This window comes from Triticum urartu, chromosome 5A, assembly GCF_056163025.1.
Source record: "Triticum urartu cultivar PI428250 chromosome 5A, HENAU_Tu73, whole genome shotgun sequence".
NCBI classification, from domain to species: Eukaryota; Viridiplantae; Streptophyta; class Magnoliopsida; order Poales; family Poaceae; genus Triticum; species Triticum urartu.
This window is the reverse complement of record NC_141877.1, coordinates 506,769,288-506,794,131: the sequence shown is the minus strand read 5'-3', so window position 1 is coordinate 506,794,131 and position 24,844 is coordinate 506,769,288. Positions and strand designations below refer to the sequence as shown.

Sequence of the window (24,844 nt, the reverse complement as noted above, 5' to 3'; positions counted from 1 at the left end):
CCGCACCTTAGGAGGAAGCAAAGGGGGAAAGAGAGAAGGAAGGGGAGGGATTCAGCCTCCCCCTTCCTTCCCTCCTCCCTCCTTTTTCCTTCCCCGTCCAGTGAATACGGTAGGGGGGATTTTAGACAAGGCTCCAAGTAGGATTCCTCCTATTTGGGACGCCCCTTGGTTGTCCTCCTCCCCCTCCCACCTATATATACGTGGGAAGGGTGCGCCTAGAACACACACCAACAATTGTTAGCCGTGTGTGGCGTCCCCCTCCATAGTTTACGCCTCCGGTCATATATTCGCAGTGCTTAGGCGAAGCCCTGCGCGGATCACTTCACCATCACCTTCACCACGTCGTCGTGTTGACAGAACTCATCTACTTCCTCGACACCTTGCTGGATCAAGAAGGCGAGGGACGTCATCGCGTTGAATGTGTGCGGAACTCGGAGATACCGTACGTTCGGTGCTTGATCGGTCGGAGCTAGAAGAAGTTCGACTACACCACCCGTGTTGTCAAACGATTTCGCTTACGGTGTATGAGCGTACGTAGACACACTCCCCCCTCGTTGCTATGCATCTCCATGAATATATCATTGCGTGTCTGTAGAATTTTTTTTGTTTTCCATGCAACGTTTCCCAACAGTATTATAGTATATTCTTTGGACATCATATAAACCTTTTAATTATCTATATATATAGGGCTGTACTATTCTGTTACTAGTAACAGAATAATATTCTGTTACCCCCCCCTATATAGGCGCGATGCACCGACTACCGTACAATCCCCCCGACCCAGCCCGAACCGAACCCAACCCGCCTTCTTCTGCCGGAGGCAGCCGTCGTGGGCGAGCGAGCGACGGTGGCAGCCGGAGCGAGGGAGCCCGCGGCGCCGTGACTGGCCGGCGACGGATCCGCCGCCGTCTCCTGCCTCCGTCCATCCCCGGATTCATCGTCGGGGCCGTGATCCGCCGTCTCCTGCCTCCTTCCGTCGCCGGATCCATCGACGGGGTCGTGATCCGCCATCGCCGGACTCCCTCCGTCGCCGGATCCAACGACGGGGCCATGATCCGCCGGCTCCTACCTTCCTCCGTCGCCAGATCCAACGACGGGGCCGTGATCCGCCGCCTCCTGCCTTCCTCCGTCGCCAGGGCTCCTTCCCCGGGGCAGTGATCCCCGCAAGACGCTGCCTCCCCAGACCTCTTCGCCAGACGTCCACCACAAGCAGGAGCTGCATCAATGGCGCCGCCTCCCAAGAACATGTCAGTACATCGACCATGAGAGGAAGAAGAAGAAGTCAGTCAACTAGAGGTAATGTCTGCTTCCCACGTTTGTGTCAGTACATCAGTTCATCAGTCCTGCTATGAAAAGAAGAACCTGATAGTACATTGCAAATGCCTGATCAGTTCGTTACACCCCCTGCCACTTGATGCACAATTTGGATGTCGAGGTTACTGTCAGTACCTCTAATATGATAGCTTCAGTTCAAAACCAAAAAACACAAACTTATGCATCAGTCCAAGGAGCTACTAGGCTTTATATAAGGTTCAGCTGCCACTGTAAGTTGTATCATGTTATTTCTAATAGTGCATGCCGTGTAGTTGCGTTAGTTCGAACTAGTGAAAAAGAATGTTGTTGAAAAAAATATACACATGCTACACAGTAAGTTCAATGATACATAAACTAGGAGTACTTCTAGTGTACTTGCATAAGTTATAGATGAACAAAAGAGAAGACATGCATCAGTTATATATATATATGTGCATATCCATACATCTCTCGAGTTCAACAACCATCGATGCAAGTTCAACTTGTACAATGCCTTCAGTGCATGACATGTTACCCATAGCATGTATACGAGAAAAATGCAGAAAAGATTAGTCCCAAAACTGTTGAATGTCATTGCAGAAGCGAGCAAGGCGGCGCACGCAGAGAGCGTTTGATGAGCCAAGCAGATATGGGGCACCACCTGGTTGGGTAACACCAAAAATACCACCTGGATACTTCAACAATACAGGCAGATTTCAAGATACACCGGAATCATCAGAAGCACGGACAAGTTCTTCTATGCAGCAAACACCAATATCTGGGAATACAAGCTTTGTCACTCGTGGGTTGCAACAAGGCCAACAATATCCCCAACAACAAATGTTTTCCTTCCCTAGCGCATGCAGAAAGCCAAGGACAGGAAGTCGTGGATGGGTTGCAACAAGGCTTCCACCAGTCGCTCCGTCAACATCAATCATCCGTGCTGCAAAAGCGGTTGCGACGGGAAGACCAGGCCAAAGAGACAGAAATTTTGGCCGCACTAGTAGGTTCCAAAGTAGAAGATATGAGCCATATAGACAGGAGCAACCTCACAACGAATCTGAGGGGAGACGGCCGTACAATGAGAGACAGAGATCTTCATCAACATTGCTCCCTCCAAGAGATGCATTGCTGCATGTGCCAAGGGTGACACCACCCGCGCCCATACACCAGGGTGAACAGCAAACACCGGAGGCAGCACAGAGTTATACACATGTAAGTATCCATATAGAAAAAAATTATACAAGCACAGTCCATACCATCGTACTGTGACCACCCCATCTAAACATTTTCATAACTGCGCTTTTTTGCTCACTGTTGCATGCAGCCACCTAACATTGAAGCTTATGTTCTGCCAAGGCTAGAGATGCGCTTTGAAACTTTTGAAGAAGCAAAGAACTTCTACAACCTCTATGCGAAGCACGTGGGTTTTGCTGTCAGGGAAGGCTCCAAGTTTAAGACCAGAGCCTACCTTTATTGCATGTGCTATGGAGTCTATCATTCGAAGATGTCTGAAGCAAATAGAAAGCGGAACAAAACGACAGCCAGGACTAACTGCGGGGCTAAAATGAGGTTGAAGATTGAAAAGGATGGAACACTTGTCGTAAAAGAGATAGTCTGGGAACACAACCACAGGCTACAGCTCACTCCGCAAATGCTTGTCTTCTTGCACTCCCACAAAAACTTTGACAAAACAATCTTGGAGTACGTCAAGTACCTGCAGTTCAAAGGCATTGAACACGCACAAATCATGAGCATACTGGGCGTTGATGACCCTGGTAGCTACTTCCTCGAAATGAATGCCAAAGACCTGATTAACATGTAAGTACAAACTTGTTCTCCTCCCATAAACCGCCTATGTCTTTTTTCCTCTGTCAGTACAAACATATTACGCAACGCATGACCTGACGCTAGTTCAACATGCATTTTTGAATGACTGTTCACTTTTAATATCCAGGAAAGCAAAAAATTCAAGGATGGATGATGTGGACGATGTCCTAAAGACTGTCAACTTCTTTAGGGAGATGAAAGCTATAAACAGGGAATTCTTCTATGACATGCAACTCGATGAGTCCGACAGAGTTAAGAACATATTCTAGGCGAATGCAAGTTGCCGAGGGGCCTATCAGGACTTCGGTGACTGCGTAACATTTGACACCACATATAAGACCAACAAGTACCATATGCCACTTGGGGTGCTTGTCGGTACTAACAACCACTTTCAGACTACATTCTTTGGTTTCGCCCTGATAAGAGATGAGGATGCAGAATCATTCAGATGGCTGTTCAAGACGTTTTTAAGGTGCATTAGAGGGAACGCTCCTACATGCATACTCACAGGTACAACCGCGAAAACCACCCCCAACCACCACCACCACCCCCTTCCCCCAAAAACTAAAAGGAAAATAACACGTTAAAAAATGTTGTGTCAGTTCTATTTGTATATATGCACCAACATATGCTGACCACTCCACATCTCTTTTCTCATTACCAGACCAGTGCCCGGCAATGGCTTTGGCGATACCAAAAGTTTTCAAGAACACAGTACACAAGTTGTGCCGCTGGCACATTATGAAGAAGTACAGGGAACACCTCGCATACCTATACTACCTGCACGAAGACTTGAAAGAAGAATTCACATCAATCCTCTACTGGCCCCTCATGCCAACTGAGTTTGAGGATGCCTGGAAAGGACTCATCGATAGGTATAACCTCCATGATGATGCCACGATGCTGGCCATATGGAACGAGCGTGAGAAATGGATATCAGCCTACTTCAAAGAAATTTTTTGCGCCAAAATGACATCCACACAGCGAAGTGAGAGCATGAACTATGTGCTCAAGAAGAACTTTGTAAGTGAGAGACAAAACCTACACCGGTTTGTCAGCCAGGTAAACTCCTGCGTCAAAACCAGGAGGCAGACAAAGAACCAAGAGACAATGGGTAACATGGTATATCTCTATCACCTGTCGTGAGACAAAAAACATGCTTACTAAAGTAAAACTTTATTAGTTAGACAAGTTTTTGTTGCGAGAAAACTAACAATTTGGTCATCATTCTTGCATGTGCAGAAGGAACAAAACACGCTGACATTCTATGGGTTTGACACCCAGATGGCAAAGGTTTACTCGCGAGCTGTGTACAGCGAGATCAGAAAAAGGCTAAAACTGAGCACACTCTTCACGATGACAAAGACGGAAGAGCCCACAAAGTACCTCGTGCGCTACAACAACCCGCAAAAATTGTCTGCATGGTCTCAGCACGCGTTCCAGGTGGTTGCAGACCCTGTGGGTGAAACATATGAGTGCGAGTGCAGGCTATGGGACCACATAGGTGAGGACTGCAAAAAAAGATGTTACATACTGTACTGCTTTATTTGCAAAGTTTTTGTTCGAATGAAATGACAAAAAACATGCACCTCTTCCAAAAACAAAATATAGGTCTTTTCTGCGTGCATGTCGTGTGCATGATGCAGACAATTAAGGCTCCCAGCGTTCCAGAGAAATATATCCTCAGGAGATACACCAAACGCCCGAACATCCAGCCAACATTTGACAGAAATGACATGAGGACAGTAGCGTCAAACAAGGCATCCCAATACTGCATTGAAAGCTCACTGCTGACGCTCAACATGAGGGTGCACAGAAAAAGTTTGAGAAGCCAAGAGCAAATGGCGAGGTCGCGGGTCGTCATGGACAAACTTGAACAAGAACTCGACGCCCTGCATTCTGCTGAAAATGGAGGTGTGGCGGACAATGATGCCATTGAGAAGGATATTGCTACAATGTTATCCGAGATGAATCATATGGGAGCTGTTGACCCGTTCGACAACGAGGAAGAGGAGCAGCAGCAACCAGAGCTTGCCCATGTGCACACTCAAGATCACCAACAAGCTCACATGCGAGATCATGAGCTTGATGGTGCTGTAGGCGAACGCCATGACAACAGCACATCCTACCAGCAGCAGCAGGAAAGAGTGATTAAACCACCCATATTCTCAAACACAAAGGGGAGGAAGAGCAGGACGCAGGCAGTGAAAGCAGTGAAAGCAGCAGCCAAAAAGCCGCCACGCCCCATCAAGCGTGTGGAATTTGGCCCGGACGGCAAACCTCTCGGGATAAGGGCATGCGGATTCTGCAACGTCGTGAGCAACCATAACTACCACACATGCCCACTCCGCACAGATGGCACTGCCAACAAGCACAAGCAGATTGGAGCCACCCATGTTTCTACCAATGGAGACAACACATGTAACAGCTACACTTGCCGCAAGTGTGGGGGAACTGGCGGGCATAATGCCCGCACGTGCAAAGTGGGCAAGGAGGTCACTGGCGCTGAACAAACACGGGGCAAGGTGCAGAGTTCTAAAAAATCAAATGAAGACGATGAAGAAGAAGAGTTTGACGAGAATGACGACCAATCAGACGAAGACAATGAAGATGACACTGTCGGGGACGAGGAAACTAAAACTGATGATGAAGTTGCCAAGTCTCAACCAGGAAAGGGCGCCGGCAAGGCATAACATTCGGGGTCAGTTAGGAGAAGCTCAAGGCTGAACAACTGAACAATACATAGTGGTCTCAGTTGCCTCGGCACACAATGAGAAAACATTTCAGAAACACTGTCGTTACCAAAACTTATTTAGCTTTATCGTCGATTTCTCGATCAGTACTATAGTTAAGATATAATTTGTGATTTGTGCCCGCTGGACCAGTGACATTATTATGTAAACCAATTGATGATCCTTTTGAATGCAGTCACAAATACATTTGAAAAAACTTATCTGGATTTACCCGACACAAACGCTATTGTCGACCAGTAACTCGGCAGCAAAAATATGTCAAGGAAAATTTAAACTCCTATAATACATCAGTACTGATAGTTCTCAGTCGTCAGTACAAAGACAGAGTACACATCAGTACTGATATAATTTGTGATTTGTGCCCACTGGAGCAGTCACATTATTACGTAAAACATTTGATAATCCTTTTGAATGCAGTCACAAAATACATTTATACTCACGAAAAACACTACTGTCGACCAGTCGTCAGTACAAAGGCAGAGTAAAACAAACACACCCATGAACACCTCAAAAAACATCGTTTTGAAAAAAACAAAGCTATGTCTTCTTCTGCCAGCCCCAATTCAGAAAGACCATCAGTACATACAAATAATTACCTCAAACAAAAATGCGAATATAATACATTCTGTACTGATGAAAATCTAATTTATCTGTAAAAAATACTCAGAGATTATCTTGATATAAACAATCCTTTAAAAATACAAAAAAAATTTAAAAACATTAGCATCACACATAGTCTCATTGGTATTTGGTAAGTTTAATTACACTTCAATCACCTGTCCAAGTACCACACTAGAGGAGTACAGACCTCCATCATCACCAACCCTGACATATGCAAGTGGGATGAGCAGCCGATAAGTACAGCTTGACAAGACGAATCAGTGCGACAGTAAAATGCCGTCATCACCATCCTTGAGACGTCCAAGTGGGATTTAGCAGGTCATAAGTACAGCTTGACAAGACTAGTAAGTGCAGCAGTAAAAACCATTGGACTTGGACGGTTACTTCTTCCAGGCCACCACCCGCGCCACCCATTGAGCGGTTGCCACAACGGATTGCAAACGGCGACCCCACGCCACTACACCCACTACACCCACTCCCCCGACGAACCGCCTCCCACAAATCCCCGTCGACGCACTTCAAAAAACCCCATTCTCTTACATCTCTCCATCATCCCCACAAACAACCATTGCCTTCCATCTCCCCTGCACACAAACCACAAACTTCTCGCTCACAAGCCCACAGCCGCCGGAGGAGGGCGATGGTGGAGGAACCGTCCACCAAGCGTCATCAAGATGAGCCGTCGGACAAGAGCAGCAACCTCATCGACGTTCACGTCCCCGGCGAGAAGCGTGAGTACACCAAAACCCTCAGAGAGGTTGAGCTCCACGGCAAGGAGACGCTGGAGATCGTCTGCACCAGCGAACCAGACAAGGCCGACGAGGTGATCTCCAGGCTCTGGAGGAAGGCTGGTGACATGCTTCCTAGGATCGTCGGTTTTGGTGTGCACTACACCAACGAAGATGAACCTCCCTAGATGGCAGCAGTCCTGTAGTTGTGCGTCGACGACCTCTGCTTGGTGTACCACATCGCAGTGGCCACAAAATGGTGAGCCATCCTACTCATTTGTCGTGTTTGGTTTATCTATTTTATTAGTACTGTATCCTGAAAATTTCATCAGACTTGTTTCCCAACTAGATGTACTAGTGTGGCTTGTGAAAAGTGGATGCACTACTGCATTTTCTCAAGTAGATACACTATAAATCTATTTTTGAACCTGATGCACCGGATTACTATTTGGAAAATCTTGTGGAAGATTAATTTCTGAAGTTGACTGACTTGTCTAGTTTCTGAACTTGATCCAATAGTGTAGTTTATGTACTCAATGTATTAAAAAGATGTTTCTGAACTTGATCTAGTGAAGTATTTTCTGAATTTGATCTAATGTTATTCTCATATGAAAAAAACTAAGGACTTGGTGAAGCACTGTTTATGTGTTATCCTATTCAACAAAAGTAAACTAAACTAGTACCAAAGCAGAACATACAACATTGACTGAAACTATGTATAATCCAAAAAAGAAGAATAACATGATGTACTTAATTTAATTTCAGAACTTTGTTTACTAGTTTATGAAGTACATTCATCCATTATTTATGCTACATAAACATCTACTTAAATGGATTCATCGCTTGTAAAACAAAACAAAAATGAATAATTCAAACATCAAAAGTAATGCTGATTTTCAAAAAGGTCTCTCCCCTTGCAGGCCCAAGCGCCTAAATGAGTTGCTGCAGCATAAGAAGTTGTTCACATTTGCCGGTTTCAGCATTGAAAGTGACAAAGAGAAGCTGAAGTTGTCTGGTTTGGAGATCAACCCCGACAAGTTCATCGACATTCAACGCAAGTGATGTTGCAGCCAGCGTCATCCACCCATTCTACAAAGGCATGAAGAAGAACATCAACACGCAGGAAGACTACAAACTGTGGGGGACCAGCCCGCTGCCAGACAACCTCATCGAGTACGCAGGAGTAGATGCATACGCCACGTACAAGGCATGGAGCATGATCGACTACATCACAGATGGTTCGGAATTTGCAAAAGAGCGGGAGGCTGCGAATTACTACGACCAACCCTATTGCCCCTATGCGGGATGAAGATACATTAGAGCCTGCCTTCATTTTACTTTCGCTTGTGCTTTACTTTTATCTTGTTGTTTCAAATTAGTAGTTTGCTCTTGTTGGGTTGAACCAGTATGATTATGTCGTGCTTGTCATGGTTGAACTAGTTTATTTATGTCATCAAGTACAATGTTTTGCTTATCTCATTATATAAGTTTGGTAGCTTCGTATGTTGTTAATCCATCATTTCAAATTCAAAAGTAGCTTCTGAATAGAACTTTGTAGCTGCTCTAAAGTACTAGTTATGATGCAACTAATCACACAACGTTGCTCTATGTCTAGTTTCGATTCAGTATTGTATAGAAAACATAACGTTGAGAACAATCAGCATAATTTGAGTTGCTTAACAATGCTTCAAAAGTTGAAGAAAAAATTCTTAGTACTCCATCTAGTGTTCTCATTCATATGTAGCTGCTAGATAATTAACAAGTACTACAAACAGAAAAAGTTAAGAAGCATCAGCACACACTTATGCTGGTCGCTTGCAGATTAAGAATCACAGTACTAGTACAATTGATCGGACAGTACATACTTACTACAATAAAAAGTACATAGAAGCATCAGTCCGTAAGTGCTACTATGAATGGACTATCAGTACAACTTAATCTACACGCAAGTACATCTTAAAATTACACTTACACAAAACTGACAAGAATTAGAACAAAAAGTTTCAGTCCAAGTTACTGCTGGAGTCAAGTGCTAGATTCAAACAAATAAAAAATGAAAAAACTGACCGCCCAAGGTCAAGCGCAGGCCCTGACGCTGCTAGATACTTGAACTCGAGCCCATAGATGAATCCCTAGTAATCCGCACAACGCAGGGCCCAACGATCAGGGCCCACAGGTCAAGAGAGAGAGCGAGCGTCGTGTATAAGCGCTCAGGTAAGTATTCAAAGGAGTTCGACCAGTGAGCCTCGGCTGCGCTTATAAACAGGTTCGGAGCCCCCTCGACTAGCGAGGTGGGACTAAACCCAGAGCGCATACAACATCTTCAGCTTCGACACGAGCATGCTTCTTCACACCTTTGTTCACCTTCGCACGATGAACTTTACGCTTATTATTTTCTTTCAACAAAGAGCGCTCTCGAAGAGGAGGAGAAGAAGGCTTCTTATTTGTCAAAACCCGTGGACTACGACAAACAGGGGAGCCACCAAGTTTGCTTGGACCAATCTTCACAGCAACACTATCCCCATCAGCTTTGCTATTACCAGGTTGGGAACCAGCTTTCACATGTGGGCTACGCCTCTGTGTGCCATCAGGATTTCGATCTGACATCTTCCTCTTCAAAACAGCTTTCTTCTCCTTAACTGCATCACGAGTAAACACTTGCATCAAACAAGTTTGCATCAGGTTTGTCTTCACAGGCATGTCACTTCCATGAGATCCAGCATCAAAAGTTGAAAAGGCCGCGTCACCACCTTCATCACCTACGCCTTCAGGAGCTTGAGCAACATCCCGATCACTTCGTTGAACACAGGCAGCCTTTTGACGCCATTCCAACTCCTTTCTCCTCTGGAAATCACACTTCTTCTTTCTTATCCTTTCATCCTCGAGCTGTAACTGCATAGGAAATATCCTCAGCCTGAGTAACAGGCTCAGTGCCATCAACACTCTGTGAATGAGTAACAGACAACTGCAAGCTGCCATCGACATCATCAACGTTAAGAGAATACGTTCCACCATTTATATCTTTGACAACATCAGCAATGTCCTCAGCAGCACCATGGCTGTCATTAACTGCATAAACCAACAAACATAAGCATGCACGTATAAAAAAAAATTAACATTGCAGAGACAAGATAAATAAAAGCGCATAGCATCAGACACAAACAAAAGGAACAACTGATGTAGCTAAGCATATTAATGTATTCAAGGCTGATAAACAATAGCAAATATAAAGGAAACACCAGCAACATCCGTAAGTTCTTCTAGTGGATTTGGTGTCTCAAAAATAACATTCACAAGATCTTGGAAGCGTTCTGGTTTTTCAGAATCAGGAGGCACCGGCACTCCAGCATCTGCAACAACATCATAATTAGCAAAAAAGTACATGAACAACCATTAACTATATGAACACTACAAGTGCACCCAATAAAACAATATGAACCCACCACTGGCGCAACAAAACTGAAGAATGAAAACTCTTTCAACATCATACCAGTTCTTCACTGACTACTACAACCTATTCAAATGCCAGGACAACAGTTCAAACTACAGAAGGTGATCAGTACTACAACATGTCTGCAGGTCACATCAACCGCCAAACCTATACACACCACACAATCCAGGGCAAATTTAACAACTATGAAAAAACATACAACTTATAAAGTCGATACGACCACACCTATACAACCTAAAAACCAGATCTGTTAAAACATCATCCAAATTATAGGGAAAAATCACCCGCATTCAACTTGTCCGGACTGGATGATGTACCCATTGAGATCTACAGACCTAAAATCTGCCGAACCAAATCTGCAAGACACATGAACAAAAATTAGGGCTCTGACCTATTTCATAAAAAGAAGCACGCCATACAAAGCAAAACTCTTACAAGCAAACACAAAATCCGCCGTGCAATCGAATATCACTGTCGCCAACCACTTGTTCAAGAGTAAAGGAATCCTAGCGAATCCAGCCTGAAACAGCAAGAGCTAAGAAATAGAGGGAAAATCTGTACATAAGAGGACGCAAGGGAAGTCAATCGCACACCAAAAGGAGCAAACAGAGCACCCAGACCTCCACCCCTGGGGTTCAACCCGCCGGCCGATGCTCCCGCGGCGAAACAGGAGAAGCAACTTCTCTACAAGAAGAGGGGAACAAAGAAGGAATCAATTTGGAGAGGGGAGCGGAGCAGAACGGGGGAGAGCGGAGGTCAAAAGGTGAGTGGGAGAAAACCGACGGCCAAAGCCCAGAACCGTGGCGAAGCCCACTATCTCTGGGCAGTTACCAAAAATAATAGCAAAAATTAAAAACAATAAAAAAATAAATACAATAAAAAATTAGTATAGAGGGAGAAAACAAACAGCTAAAGTACAAATAATAACTCACAATAGTACAATAAAAATTATCAGAAAGTACAAATGAAATAATAATTCATAACGGTGCTGGTTTTTCACCCAAAAAAATAAAGATAAGATAACGGGGGCAAATACTATGCCCCTCGGTGTACTGCAATGCGCGAGCAAGTCCATACAAGGATGATGCGTCAGTACAACTATGCCCCTCGGTGCGATACGGTGCGGGGGCAAGTCATGTTACGGACTCGCCTCCGCATGCGACGCCGCGGCACGCCGCGTCGTCGCCTGCTACGACTCGTTCCTGGCTCGGCCTCGCCGGGATGGGGGAGGGGGACCCCCCCCCCGGCTAGGCCTCGCGCTAACGCGGCAGTGCGCTTGTTTGACAGGCGCAGTGCGGTTATTCTGTTTCCCCCCACACACACACCCTAAAAAAAGAAAGATAATTGGGGCAAGTCCATACAAGGAAGATGTGTCAGTACAACTATGCACCGAGGGGCAGTGCGGTTATTCTGTTTCCCCTCACCCCCACACGCACCCACACACCCCTAAGATAGATAATGGGGGCAAGTCATGTTACGGACTCGCCTCCGCATGCGACGCCGCGTCGTCGCCTGCTACGTCTCGTTCCTGGCTCGGCCTCGCCGGGATGGGGGACCCCTCCCCCCGGCTCGGCCTCGCGCTAACGCGGCAGTGCGTTCGTTTGACAGGCGCAGTGCGGTTATTCTGTTGCCCCCCCACACACACGCACCCACACACCCCTAAGATAGATAATGGGGGCAAGTCATGTTATGGACTCGCCTCCGCATGCGACGCCACGGCACGCCACGTTGTCGCCTGCTACGGCTCGTTCCTGGCTTGGCCTCGCCGGGATGGGGAGGGGGGTCCCGCCCCCCGGCTCGGCCTCATGCTAACGCGGCAGTGCACTCGTTTGACAGGCGCAGTGCGGTTATTTTGTTTCCCCCCCCCCCCACGCGCACCCACACACCCCCTAAAGATAGATAATGGGGGCAAGTCCATACAAGGAAGATGTGTCAGTACAACTATGCACCGAGGGGCAGTGCGGTTATTCTGTTTCCCCCACACGCACCCACACACCCTTAAGATAGATAATGGGGGCAAGTCATGTTACGGACTCGCCTCCGCATGTGACGCCGCGGCACGCCGCGTCGTCGCCTGCTACGGCTCGTTCCTAGCTCGGCCTCGCCGGGATGGGGGAGGGGTCCCGACCCCCCCGGCTCGGCCTCGCGCTAACGCGGCAGTGCGCTCGTCTGACAGGCGCAGTGCGGTTATCCTGTTTCCCCCCACATGCACCCACACACCCCTAACATAGATAATGGGGGCAAGTCATGTTACGGACTCACCTCCGCATGCGACGCCGCGGCACGCCGCGTCGTCGCCTGCTACGGCTCGTTCCTGGCTCGGCCTCGCCGGGATGGGGGAGGGGGGTCCCGACCCCCTCCCCCCGACTCGGCCTTGCGCTAACGCGGCAGTGCGCTCGATTGGCAGGCGTAGTGCGGTTATTCTGTTTCCCCCCTACACGCACCCACACACCCCCTAAAGATAGATAATGGGGGCAAGTCCATACAAGGAAGATGTGTCAGTACAATTATGCACCGAGGGACAGTGCGGTTATTCTGTCCCACCCCCCCCCCCCCCACACACACGCACCCACACACCCCTAAGATAGATAATGCGGGCAAGTCATGTTACGGACTGGCCTCCGCATGCGACGTCGCGGCACGCCGTGTCGTTGCCTGCTACGGCTCGTTCCTGCCTCGGCCTCGCCGGGATGGGGGAGACCCCCCCTCCCCCCCGGCTCGGCCTCCCGCTAACGCGGCAGTGCGCTCGTTTGACAGGCGCAGTGCGGTTATTCTGTGCCCCCCCACACACGCACCCCCCTAAAAAGATAGATAATGGGGGCAAGTCCATACAAGGAAGATGTGTCAGTACAACTATGCACCGAGGGGCAGTGCGGTTATTCTGTTTCCCCTCACCCCCACATGCACCCACAGACCCCTAAGATAGATAATGGGGGCAAGTCATGTTACGGACTCGCCTCCGCATGCGACGCCGCGGCACGCCGCGTCGTCGCCTGCTACAGCTCGTTTCTGGCTCGGCCTCGCCAGGATGGGGGGTCCCGACCCCCCCTCCCCCCCGGCTCAGCCTCGCGCTAACGCGGAGTGCGCTCGTTTGACAGGCGCAGTGCGGTTATTCTGTCCCCCCCACACACACACGCACCCACACACCCCCTAAAAAAGATAGATAATGGGGGCAAGTCCATACAAGGAAGATGTGTCAGTACAACTATGCACTTTGGTGCGGTTCGGTGCGGGGGCAAGTCATGTTACGGCTCGTTCCTAGAACAAAACTCACAAGAACTAGAACAAAAAAGTATCAGTCCAATTTACTGGTGGAGTCAAGTACTAGATTCAAACAAAAAAATTGACGCCCAACGATCATAAAAAGTATCAGTCCAATTTACTGGTGGAGTCAAGTACTACATTCGAACAAAACAACAAAAAAGAAAAAATTGACCGCCCAAGGACAGGCCCAGGCCCTGACGCTGCTAGAGAACTTGAACTCGAGCCCATAGGCGAATCCCTAGTAGTCCGCACAACGCAGGGCCCACCAATCAGGGCCCACAGGTCAAGAGAGAGAGAGCGAGCACCGTGTATAAGCCCTCTGGTAAGTTTTCAGAGGAGTTCGACTAGTGTGCCTCGCCTGCGCTTATAAACTGGTCTAGAACCCCCTTGACTAGCGAGGTGGGACTAAACCCATAGCGCACGCGCACGCCGCGCTGCACAGCCGCGCGGACGAGATATCTGGGCCGAAAACAACGACTCAGCCAGATGGCCCAACACAGTACTTCGCCCCATTACAAAATTCCAACCGATCACACACGACAAAAAAATGCAGATATTTTAAAAAAACCTCACAAGAAATAAGTTCAAAAACAAATAATGTAAAAAGTTCAAACACATCTTAACTGTAAGAACGAAAAAAATAGAAATACATATGTTTTTTTGGAAAATTAAGCATAGAAATTTGCAAATAAAAATTTTAGAAGCAAAATTATAAAAGGTTCAACTACTACAATTCATAAGGTTCAAGTAAAAAAATACTGTGCAGCAAAGATAAAAATCTTTTAATTCTAAAAATACTAGAAATATCATTATTTAACTGTTAAAAAATGTGATCCAAAATTCATCTAAAAAAGATAGAAAAAAATGTTATACAACAAACAGATTTGATTGGTAATTGACAACCTAAAATAGTTCAGTACTATCATTAACAGAATGTAAGTTTAGCAATCTCGAAACCAAAAAGAGGGGTTCTACAAACATCATCAGCGTATAGTTCCTTCTCCGAGCTATGTAAATGAAAATATACCAGTCAAAACAAAGGATGCCCATCAGTTCAACTATAGAATTGTTCAATTACTAATATAAAGAAATATATAAATAAAGCAGTTATACTTGAGCAAAACAGATAGGAAAAATTATACAAGCCATGCAGATTTTGACCACAAATCAGTTCAACTTAAGATAAAACAGCAGTTCAAAAACTGCACATGTCAAAACATATGCAGATAAAACAACACATTCAGAGGGGAGACAGTTGAATTCATTTATTCATTTCAATCATCTGCTCCCTCACAACACAAATCTTAAAAACATAACATTCACTACTTCAATCATAACGATCAAAGAAACGACGCCATTTAGCCCTGGTGGATGGATGTGGAGCCGTGGCTGCTCTCGCCCTAGCCCAACTGATGATCTGAACATGGTTCCTTCCCCTGCCCTCTGGGAAAAGAAGCTCCAGTTCATTGGAGTTGCAGGTATCCATCACCTTGCACGCAAGGTGTCTGTTGAACTCTGCATCCACTTCCTCCTCGGCCGCACGTTGTGCCATCTGCCTGCGCCTCCTCCTCCTCCTCTACTCCACTGTTGCAGCCCTCGCATCGACGGCTTCCCCCTCCTCCTCTGTGACCTCTCCCAACTCAGGATCCATCTGGCTTTTCTTTTGGTTGCAGCTGGTGGAACGAAAGTGACAGAGGGCTCGGCCTTTATACGCAAAGTGCCGAGGGTATGGGGAGTAGGCAGCCAGTACAAGAAACTTGCTCCAATGTCAACGCACAGTAATTACAAGCTTTGACATGGAGCAGTCCAACTACACATACGACGACAGTAATTCAAAACAACACTGAAAAACACACAACTTAATTACGCAATTTGACCAGATTACAAGAAATCATAGGCTTCAGTCAGCCACCAAACACCACCTCCGCCAACGACCAATTCCTAGTCTACCGGCCACGTTTGAGCTAACGGCCGCGCCATTCCACGGGAGCGAACACTGCAACACTAGCTACTACATGCAGAAAACATAGACTATGAGCATGTACAAGAACGACTCCTGGTGCATTCTTATTCTGACGAACCTGAATAAATCGACACTTAGCTTAACTGAAGAAGGAAGTAGCAGGATTCTCTGTCTAACAGCAGCGGCTGTGGTACTGGCAGTAGCAGCGGAAGCAATAGGGGCCACGGTAGCGGCGGCCACAGGCGCGCACAGCAGCAGAAGGCATGGGTTTGCGCGCATGCCTAGGCGGGTGTGGTCGGAGCAGGCACGATGGGGCGATGCGAGACGGGCAAAGGGCGCGGGCTGGACAGGGCGGCTGCGGATGTGCGCGCAGGGCGCGACCAGAGGAGCGCGGGCACGGTGCAGTGAGCGCGGGAACGGGGCGATCTAGGTCATCGGGCGTGGCCGGCACACGATCACGTCGGCGACGATCTACGACTACCAAAGGAGAGCATGGGGAGAGAGGGAGGATGCGGGGCTCACTGCAGTTGCAGAAAAGGCCCGGGGACGACTTGAGACGGCCGGAGTCAACGACTACGGTTGGCGGTCCGAGGAGGATGACGGAGGTCAGGGACGAGGACGACGTGCGACGGGGCGGGGCCAATGCGGTGACAACAACGAGCAGCGCACGGCGACGGGGACGAACGCACGACGATGAGGAGCAACGAATGGCCCGTAGCATCGCGCCGGAGAACGCCCGGAAGCTCCACGTTGCATCACCTGTCTCCGACCGTCGTACACACAAGAAGATTGGTTCAAGTAGAAAACCTTGTCAGTCCAACCTGTACACCACATCAGTTCACGAAGGGTAACAGAATAATATTTATATATATATATATGTATATGTATATATATATATATTGGCGGACATAATTTTTAATCATTCGAATGTACTAATTGTTTTTGTTGACATTATATTATATACTTTTAATCCAACGTATATTCATGCGTACAACACACAAGCTGTACGTCAAAACATCGTCCTAAAAAAATCCAACTACACGATAAAACCTTTTTCACCAAAATTTCAATTCTTGGAGAGAGAGCTAGCTCAGACCCAAAGAGGATCAACTATTCTATGATGGAGTTGCATGCTCCAAAGTGGAACTCTTGGAGCTGAACTGAATTTTAGCGAGCGGAGCAGCACCAAATAGGCTGGACATTGTGTCGTTCTTGTTCTTGCGAGCATAATCCGGTTGTCCGTTCTTTCTCCGTTTCTCTCGAGTAAAGTTTTGGAGTCCACTTGCAAGCCGTCCAAAAGCATCATTTTCACAAGTTGTCAACCAACAGTGGCGTCCTTCGACATTGTGTCGTTTTCTTCTCATAAAATATTTGATATGGATTCCTGGAGTGCACGATGTACTCTCGAGTTCTGTACCAATAATTGATGTATTGAACAATCTAGCCTTTCGCCCAAAACTAGAAACCGGAACGGGAACTTGACAAACACTACTACTATGAATGAAGGAACACACCGCCTACTCTGTTTTTCCCAAATCAGGAAGAAGGCGAATCCCCTACGTCACAAATACTCAAACCGGGAGCTTATAGTAGTACAATGAAGTACAACGAAGGAACAAGATGCTATCTATGGTACAGCTTTACACTGCTAAATTAGTTGAACAGGTGGCTCTGGCTCCATAACGGCGTCTGGACGCCGCTCTGCTCGCCGTCCTCCGGCCTCGCTCTTTCGTCCGGCGGTGCCACGAGCATCCCCTGCGCCAAGCTCGCGTAGTACGACCCGGCCTCCATGCCGCCAAACCACTGCTCCTCGTCCAGCTCCAACAAGTCGCTGGACGACATGTAAAACAGAGCGCTGCCCGGGCCGGAGGTTGCCGGGCACGCGACTGGAACCTGCTGCCGATGGAGCGCCACGACGGCGACGGCCACTGGGACCTGCTGTTCCTGGAGCGCCACCAGGGCGACGGCGACTGGAATCTGCTGCTTCTGGAGCGCCACGACGGCGACGGCGACTGGGATAATCTGCTGCTTCTGTAGCGCCACGACGGCGACGGCGACTGGGATAATCTGCTCCTTCTGGAAAGCCACGACGGCGACGGCGACGGCCGCCTTGATCTCGCGCGCGCTGCCGAAGCCGAACGACCCGGCCGCGAGCACGGGCAGCATGCGCCACGCGGAGTCGGCGAAGTTGAGGCAGGCGGCGCGGCCGGAGAGCGCGAGCACGGCTGCGTCGTGCGCGCGCGCCGCCATCTCGGCGGTGGCGAAGGTGCCGAGCCAGAGCCTGGAGCCCTTCACCCCGGGCACGCGCACCTCGCACACCCACTGCCCGACCCGGCCCCGCTGCCGCACGCCGCGGTACAGCGGGTGGCGCGTCTCATGCACCTTGGTCCGCCCCGCGGGGCGCTTCGGCGGCTCAGACGACACCGTCCTGTGCCCCTGCTGCTCCTGGCCAGATGAGGAGGCGGCGTCGGCGACGTCCATCTTGGTCGAGAGCTAGTGGAGACGGTTGAGCAGGTTGCTGTGTTTCCGCTGAGAACTGGAGGTTTCAACGGCGGTGTTTGGGTGGGTGAGAACTGAGAAGAAGGGGCATGCGGCGGGGGAAGCCTATATAGGCGCGTCACATGAAGCACCGCGGCAGGTTCCTTCATGGCGCGCGTCCTTTTCCGGTGAACAGTCAGCACTGCCACTCAAATATCTTGGCTGTCTGTCATCCTGCCACTTGGCCATAGGATTTCACAAGGACCCACGGAGCGACGTTCAGCGGCGCACCTGCCTCCTCACGTCACCGGCCCCACCGATACCTCGCTTAGCGACGGGGATTTTGGCATGAGATTGGTTGTTTATGTGGACGCGGGGTCGACTGCCGACCACATATTCCAGACTAATTAGCGTACTTTGGACCACATCCATATAAGATATATGATGCGATCCAATCAAGGTTGTGCCTGCTTGCCTCTTTTATGGTCACCGCCCGTTAACGGATAGGACCTATTTTTGGAGAGGTTTGTCATTTTTCGTAAGCTCTTCTTCGGTGCCTAAGAATATCCGAGCAGAAATCGGAGGCTTTCCCACTGATCAAGGCACGCAAAGGAGACAAAAAAAAAGAAGAGGGAAATATCCCAAAATGGCTCTCGCCAGCTGCCTGCAAACTCTATTTCTTTCTTCCAGCAACACTCTGTCTCGGCACCGCTTTTTTTTTTTGTCGAGCCCAGCCTCGGGACCACCTATGTGTCGCGCTGTGCGACCAAATGTGCGGCAATCGCACCGAGCTACCGACCTACCGCACATGGGACGGCACACTGCGTCCCCAAGTTGTTTTCCCGTGCGTTGCCGTTTCTAGCAATTTTTCTGGTTTTCAGTTTTTTGGTGGTTTTGCGTTTTGTTTTTTCATAAACACACTTTATTTGAAGTGATTTTTTAAAACTTGCCAATATTTAATTAAAATACTCAAAAAAAAATTAGAAATGTGAACATTTTTAGAAAAATGTTGAACAATATTTAAAAATTGTGAACAGTTTGGAAATGTGACCATGTTAAAACATTTGTGATTTTTATCCAATTTTGGGAACATTTTTAAAAAACTATGAACAATGTTTTTGAAAGTAAAAGAAATAACAAACATAAAAGAACCGTCCAGATGTTCCCCAAACCAGTAAAAACCCGCCAGAAAAAAAAAGGAATATGGGGAAAGAAATGAAAAATATAACTTGAACGGAACCTACTAGTGTTAAGAAACCGCAGCGAAACCTGACCGGAACCAACTGCTATAGGAAGTCGTCAAGTAGAAAATTGCTCCTGTCTATTGGATCTAGCCCAGTCGCACATCCTTATGTGAGCGGTCCACATTTTGTCGCAATATGTGACAAATAGGGATTACCCTCTGTCTTCTTCGTACAAAAAACACCATGGATGATGGGTCCCAACACAACGGTACACTAGAAGTGTAAGTTTCAGCCCCATCGAATTGCACCACTAAAGCTTTATCCAAGACGATGTGCCATGCAACTGCGGTCTATCATCCCCTCGCTGGTTCAACCTTGATCAGGGTTGACAAATATGGGAAGTATCATAAGCTAAACATATGGCGCACAAATCCTAGAAGCCGACAAAGGCTTTATTGAACACCGCAATTGCCACCTTTTGAAGGACTGAAGTCGCGAATAGCGAAGACCTACTTGTGCACCAAATATTGTCGCTGGAACCTACGCCACACGCATCACCAGGGCAAGAGAAGAAGCCAAAGTAACCATTAGTGAATACTGTCGTCGCCACCATTGAAATGTTTGGAGTGACGGACAAGCGATGAACTACCTAAAGCCTCAAGATAGAGAAACTACAACTATCACCGATAGATCGGGGCCTCCTCGTACACCCCTGTCAATGGAGCCGTCGGAGGAGGAGGATGCCGGCAATCTACCGACATAAGAGGGTGATGGTGGAGGAATCCTAGATCACCTGCAAGTGAACGACGTTTCCAAGAATAGCGATTAGTTTATTTAATAAAGAACATTTATTGATTAGCTAATTAAGAAAAGGAAAATGAAAAGGTGAAACAACCAACTTGGCTAGGAAAATGATGGCTACTAGCCGAAGATTGGCAAATGGTTCCAAAGAAACGATGTATTTCGTTCACGTGAGGTAATTAACCATAACTAGGCAACACGAAACAACTCTTGATTGGATGGTCAGAAGGATAGTGGTATCGTCAGTACAGCAGGGTTCAAATCCTAGACTTGATATTGATGCTTGTATTTTTTTTAATTTATTTCAGGCTTTTTGAGGATGTACTTTCAATGAAAGGAGACGTTTACATTACATCGACTTTGAAGGTTGTCTAAGTTGTACTAGATCAGCCAGCTGGCTTCTCCCGGTCTCGTGTGAAACTGCCAGTTACTTTATACGCGAGCTGTCGCCTCTCACACGTTAGTGGGGGGTGGGTGACCGTCAGTGTGAGCGAGGAAGCAGCTGTAATTTCACGAGCTCGATGGGACATCTCAGCCTCCTCCTCCTCCTACTAAACCCTATGGCCAACAGGGCAAACTAACAATAACAGAATTTAGCCATAAATATGCTATAAGATGATTCCAATCAAAACAAAAACAAAAATGCAAAAGAGGATGTGGTGTGCCGGCTCAGTTTGATATTGTTGTTGCAATATTTGCTTTTGCATTGTCCAAGTAGCTAATAGGGCACCTCCAACGCGGACATTTAAAATCGACACTTTTTTTCTTTTGTGCACGTGTTTTACAGAAAGTGATACGAAAGCCGGTCATCTAACCATGTCCACATACTTTCTAAGTCTCATATTAATTCTTGCTCAAATGAGTGTATCTACCACTGAATCTATTTAAGCGAATTAATATGAAACGGAGAAAGTACATTTCAAGTCGGATTTGAACGAGTTGGCCAAGTTTCATGCAAACTGGACAATTTTCATTTAAATTAGACCAAATTCATTACACTTTTGACATATTTCATTAAACAAAGTCATTCGGAAGTTCACCTAGTCTAAATCTTTGTCGGCACTCATCCTTCAAGCCCTTATTGCTCCCCTCTGTGTCTATGTGTCGGTCGTGTGCCCCATAAAGTAAAGGTGTTCTCGCTAGCGAGGAAGAGTAGGACATGGGGCACAGACTGACCCACCATTGCTGCAGGATGCTGCTAATGGGACACTACAATTAGAGACCCTTTGACGAAACCGTGTGCGATTTATTAATCGCAAACGATGATGTAAAAAACCGTCAAAAAGATGCAAAACGTTTCCGATGACAGAGACAACAAACACGTTTCAGATTGTAGTTGCATGTACGATGCATGGCATACAATTCACTCGAATGAACTGTTTGTGATGAGCTTAACAACAGAAACGGACAGCCAGATAAAGGTTTGTGTGCGATATACGGCATACAGTTCACCTGGATGAACTGTTTGTGATTAGGAAACATAACACAAATGGCCGGGTAGATCAAGGTGTGTGTGCGATTGACGGTATACAGTTCACTCGGATGAACTGTTTGTGATCAGGCAGCACAACAAAAATGGTTAGCCAGATCAAGGTGTCTGCGGTTGACGGGATACACTTCACATAGATGAACTGTTTGCGATTAGCCACAACAAACATAAACAATTAGACAGATCAAGGTGTGTGCGCTAGACGGGCACACATTCTAATTAAAAGAAGCGTGCGCGATGGTAATAACGAGCACGCACAGTTGATGGAACAAGACGTGTGCTGACATCGCCTATTGTGGTGCACCCTATGGTGCAAACGTCACGTATGCGGCCAAGAGCGTGTGCACATGTTACGCCATCCGGAATAGTGCCGCACTTCGAAACTAGAACCGTCAATAAATTTTGATCTTGCGTTCCTTCATATTCCAAATTACTACCATGCTATATTTAATTGCAAACCTGTTCACACCGATCAAAACCTAAACGGTTTCCCACTAAGAAACGCATTAGTACATACTACCTACTCAAAGATGACTGCACATTCCTCCTCAACTCCTCATCCACAAAAACAAACAAGTCTTTATCGTCATTCCCTTGCGTCTACTATGGCCCGCATGAATTATGGGTCGAGAGACTACTACCAGGGAGAGGCGAGCATGGAAGCGGAAGCACGAGAGATGTCCCACCTCACTGCAAAAGCAGCCGACATGTCCCGCCACGCTGCCGTAGCAGCACAGAGTTCTCGTCGCGCCGCCGAAGCAGCACAGAGGTCCCGCCGCATCATCGATGTAGAAGACTGGTCCGGCTATGCCGCGGAAGCAGCAGAGATGTCCCGCCGCGCCGCGAATGCAGCAGAGAGGTCCTCCCGCGTCGTGGCGGCCTAGGAAAATATCTCGCGGGCAGGCAAGGACTCTCACAGGCACATGCGCGCTATGCTCGATGACCTGATGGATCGGATCTCTGGCTGGATGAAGCTGCATGACAAGATGAATGCCTCGTTTGAAAATACTACCGGCGTCATCCGGGGACTAGGGGAGGACAAGGTGAAACTCCGCACCGAGCGCGACCTGCTGAGGGAGAAGATCGCCGGAAGGGTGAAGGAGCACGAGGATACCACTACTTTGTTGAAGAGGATGGGCGTCATCGTCCAAAAACTTATGGACAAGAATGCCATGCTCCGCATCGAGCGCGAAAGGCTGGTGGAAGAATCCATGGATGCTGCCAATCAGTGTGAGGACATGAAAGAGATCATCACTGCTCGCCGCAAGAACTAGTCTCCGCGGCCTGCAGCGCATCAAAAAAATAGAGATCAGCGAGCCTGATCATTGTCTGTGTCTTCCTTCTTCTTTTGCCCTTGTGTATTTCGGCGTTGTCGCATGTGGCAATTTTAGTTATCTTCCTGAATATGCAAGACAATTATTATCCACTATCATCGTCCTTATATATTAATACCAGTCTTGTTATAAGTCGCAGTCGATGCGATATATGTCCGTCAGATCTTCATCAAAAAAACAAGGGGCTTAGGCCATTAATGGAGGCGTTGGGAGATAGGTGGGCGGCTGGTGGAGGTCAAAGGGCTCTCCTGTCGATAAGCACGTGCAGGGGTCTGATCGCACGCCCCCCGTACTCAAATAGCTACCACGCACGCGGCCTCCTAGCCAATAAAAAAAGAGGACGCTTGGCAGCACGCAAATGATAAGTAGAACGCCTATGGTTTCAATAATACTTGTGTGTCCGATTATAACGTGACAACACTTGTTCCAAAATGACTTTGTTGGTTGTTAAGGTGTGTGCCTTCGCAAATCGGATAAAAAAATTACCACAACATGTTGGTGCCATGTCATGACACCATGCCAAGTTTCATAATTTTCAGGCGAGTTTTGGATTTAGAGGAATTTAAAAACCAAGTTTCTCGATGTTTGCGGCCGAGCCACGACATCCAGATGTTTGAATTCCATTCTCATTTCTTGCATGGGACCTTGAAATTCACCCAAGTACACATAAATAATTTTTCAAACAATTTTGGCGCACTGGAGCATGTGCTTGTAGTTCAAATTTGAATTATGCGCATTAAATGTTGGAAACTCAATAATATATAAAAAAGGCCAAACAAACCCGAAATAATTCCAAAATTTAGCATGAAACTCCTATTGGTCTATGATGTCTTTGTAAAAAATCAAGGCGGGAAAAGGCAGTGTATGCCATTTCGCACACTGAGGTGACACTTGTTGGGAAACACAGTAATTTCAAAAAAAAAATCCTACGCCACGCAAGATCCATCTAGGTGATGCACAGCAACAAGAGGGGAGAGTGTTGTTAACGTACCCTCATAGACCGTAAGCGGAAGCGTTATAACAACGCGGTTGATGTAGTCGTACGTCTTCATGATCCGGCCAATCCTAGCATCGAAAGTACGGCACCTCTGCGATCTGCACACGTTCAGCTCGGTGACGTCCCACGAACTCTAGATCCAGCTGAGTGTCGGGGGAGAGCTTCATCAGCACGACGGCGTGATGACGATGATGATGAAGTTACCGATGCAGGGCTTCGCCTAAGCACTACAACGATATGACCGAGGTGGAAATCTGTGGAGGGGGCATCGCACACGACTAAGAGATCAACTTGTGTGTCTATGGGGTGCCCCCCCCACCGTATATAAAGAAGTGGAGGAGGGGAGGGGCGGCCCTCTCTATGGCGTGCCCTAGGGGGAGTCCTACTCCCACCGGGAGTAGGATTCCCCCCTTTCCCTAGTAGGAGTAGGAGAGAAGGAAGGGGGAGAGACAAGGAAGGAAGGGAGGGCCGGCCCCCCACCCAATTCAGATTGGGCTAGGGGGGCGTTCCCTCCTCCTTGGCCTTCCTCTCCTCTATTCCACTAAGGCCCAATAAGGCCCATACTCCCCGGGGGGTTCCGGTAACCCCCCTGTACTCCGGTAAATATCCAAACTCATCCGGAACAATTCCGATGTCCAAACATAGGCTTCCAATATAT

General features: G+C 47.6%; 2 protein-coding genes across 2 annotated transcripts; one reads left to right on the top strand and one right to left on the bottom strand.

The window, feature by feature from the left end:
- Nucleotides 1-1,224: 1,224 nt before the first annotated feature.
- On the top strand, nucleotides 1,225-3,392 carry LOC147972314 (protein FAR1-RELATED SEQUENCE 5-like). The gene is made up of 3 exons (XM_087524292.1): nucleotides 1,225-1,251; nucleotides 2,621-3,114; nucleotides 3,251-3,392. The coding sequence occupies exons 1-3, from the start codon at nucleotides 1,225-1,227 to the stop codon at nucleotides 3,390-3,392; spliced, it is 663 nt and encodes a 220-aa protein (XP_087380418.1).
- Nucleotides 3,393-17,288: 13,896 nt separating this feature from the next.
- On the bottom strand, nucleotides 17,289-18,496 carry LOC125510079 (dehydration-responsive element-binding protein 1B). The gene has a single exon (XM_048675173.2). It carries the CDS (start codon nucleotides 18,382-18,384, stop codon nucleotides 17,557-17,559), a length of 828 nt encoding a protein of 275 aa, XP_048531130.2. The 5' UTR covers nucleotides 18,385-18,496; the 3' UTR covers nucleotides 17,289-17,556.
- Between the last annotated feature and the right edge of the window lie 6,348 nt (nucleotides 18,497-24,844).

Bases quoted from the DNA above. Each gene is read 5' to 3' on its own strand.
- LOC147972314 (XM_087524292.1), top strand. From the start codon at position 1,225: ATGGCGCCGCCTCCCAAGAACATGTCA. The intron at 1,252-2,620 runs GTACATCGACCA...TGTTGCATGCAG, and splicing joins CGCCTCCCAAGAACATGTCA to CCACCTAACATTGAAGCTTA. The intron at 3,115-3,250 runs GTAAGTACAAAC...TTTAATATCCAG, and splicing joins GCCAAAGACCTGATTAACAT to GAAAGCAAAAAATTCAAGGA.
- LOC125510079 (XM_048675173.2), bottom strand. From the start codon at position 18,384: ATGGACGTCGCCGACGCCGCCTCCTCATCTGGCCAGGAGCAGCAGGGG.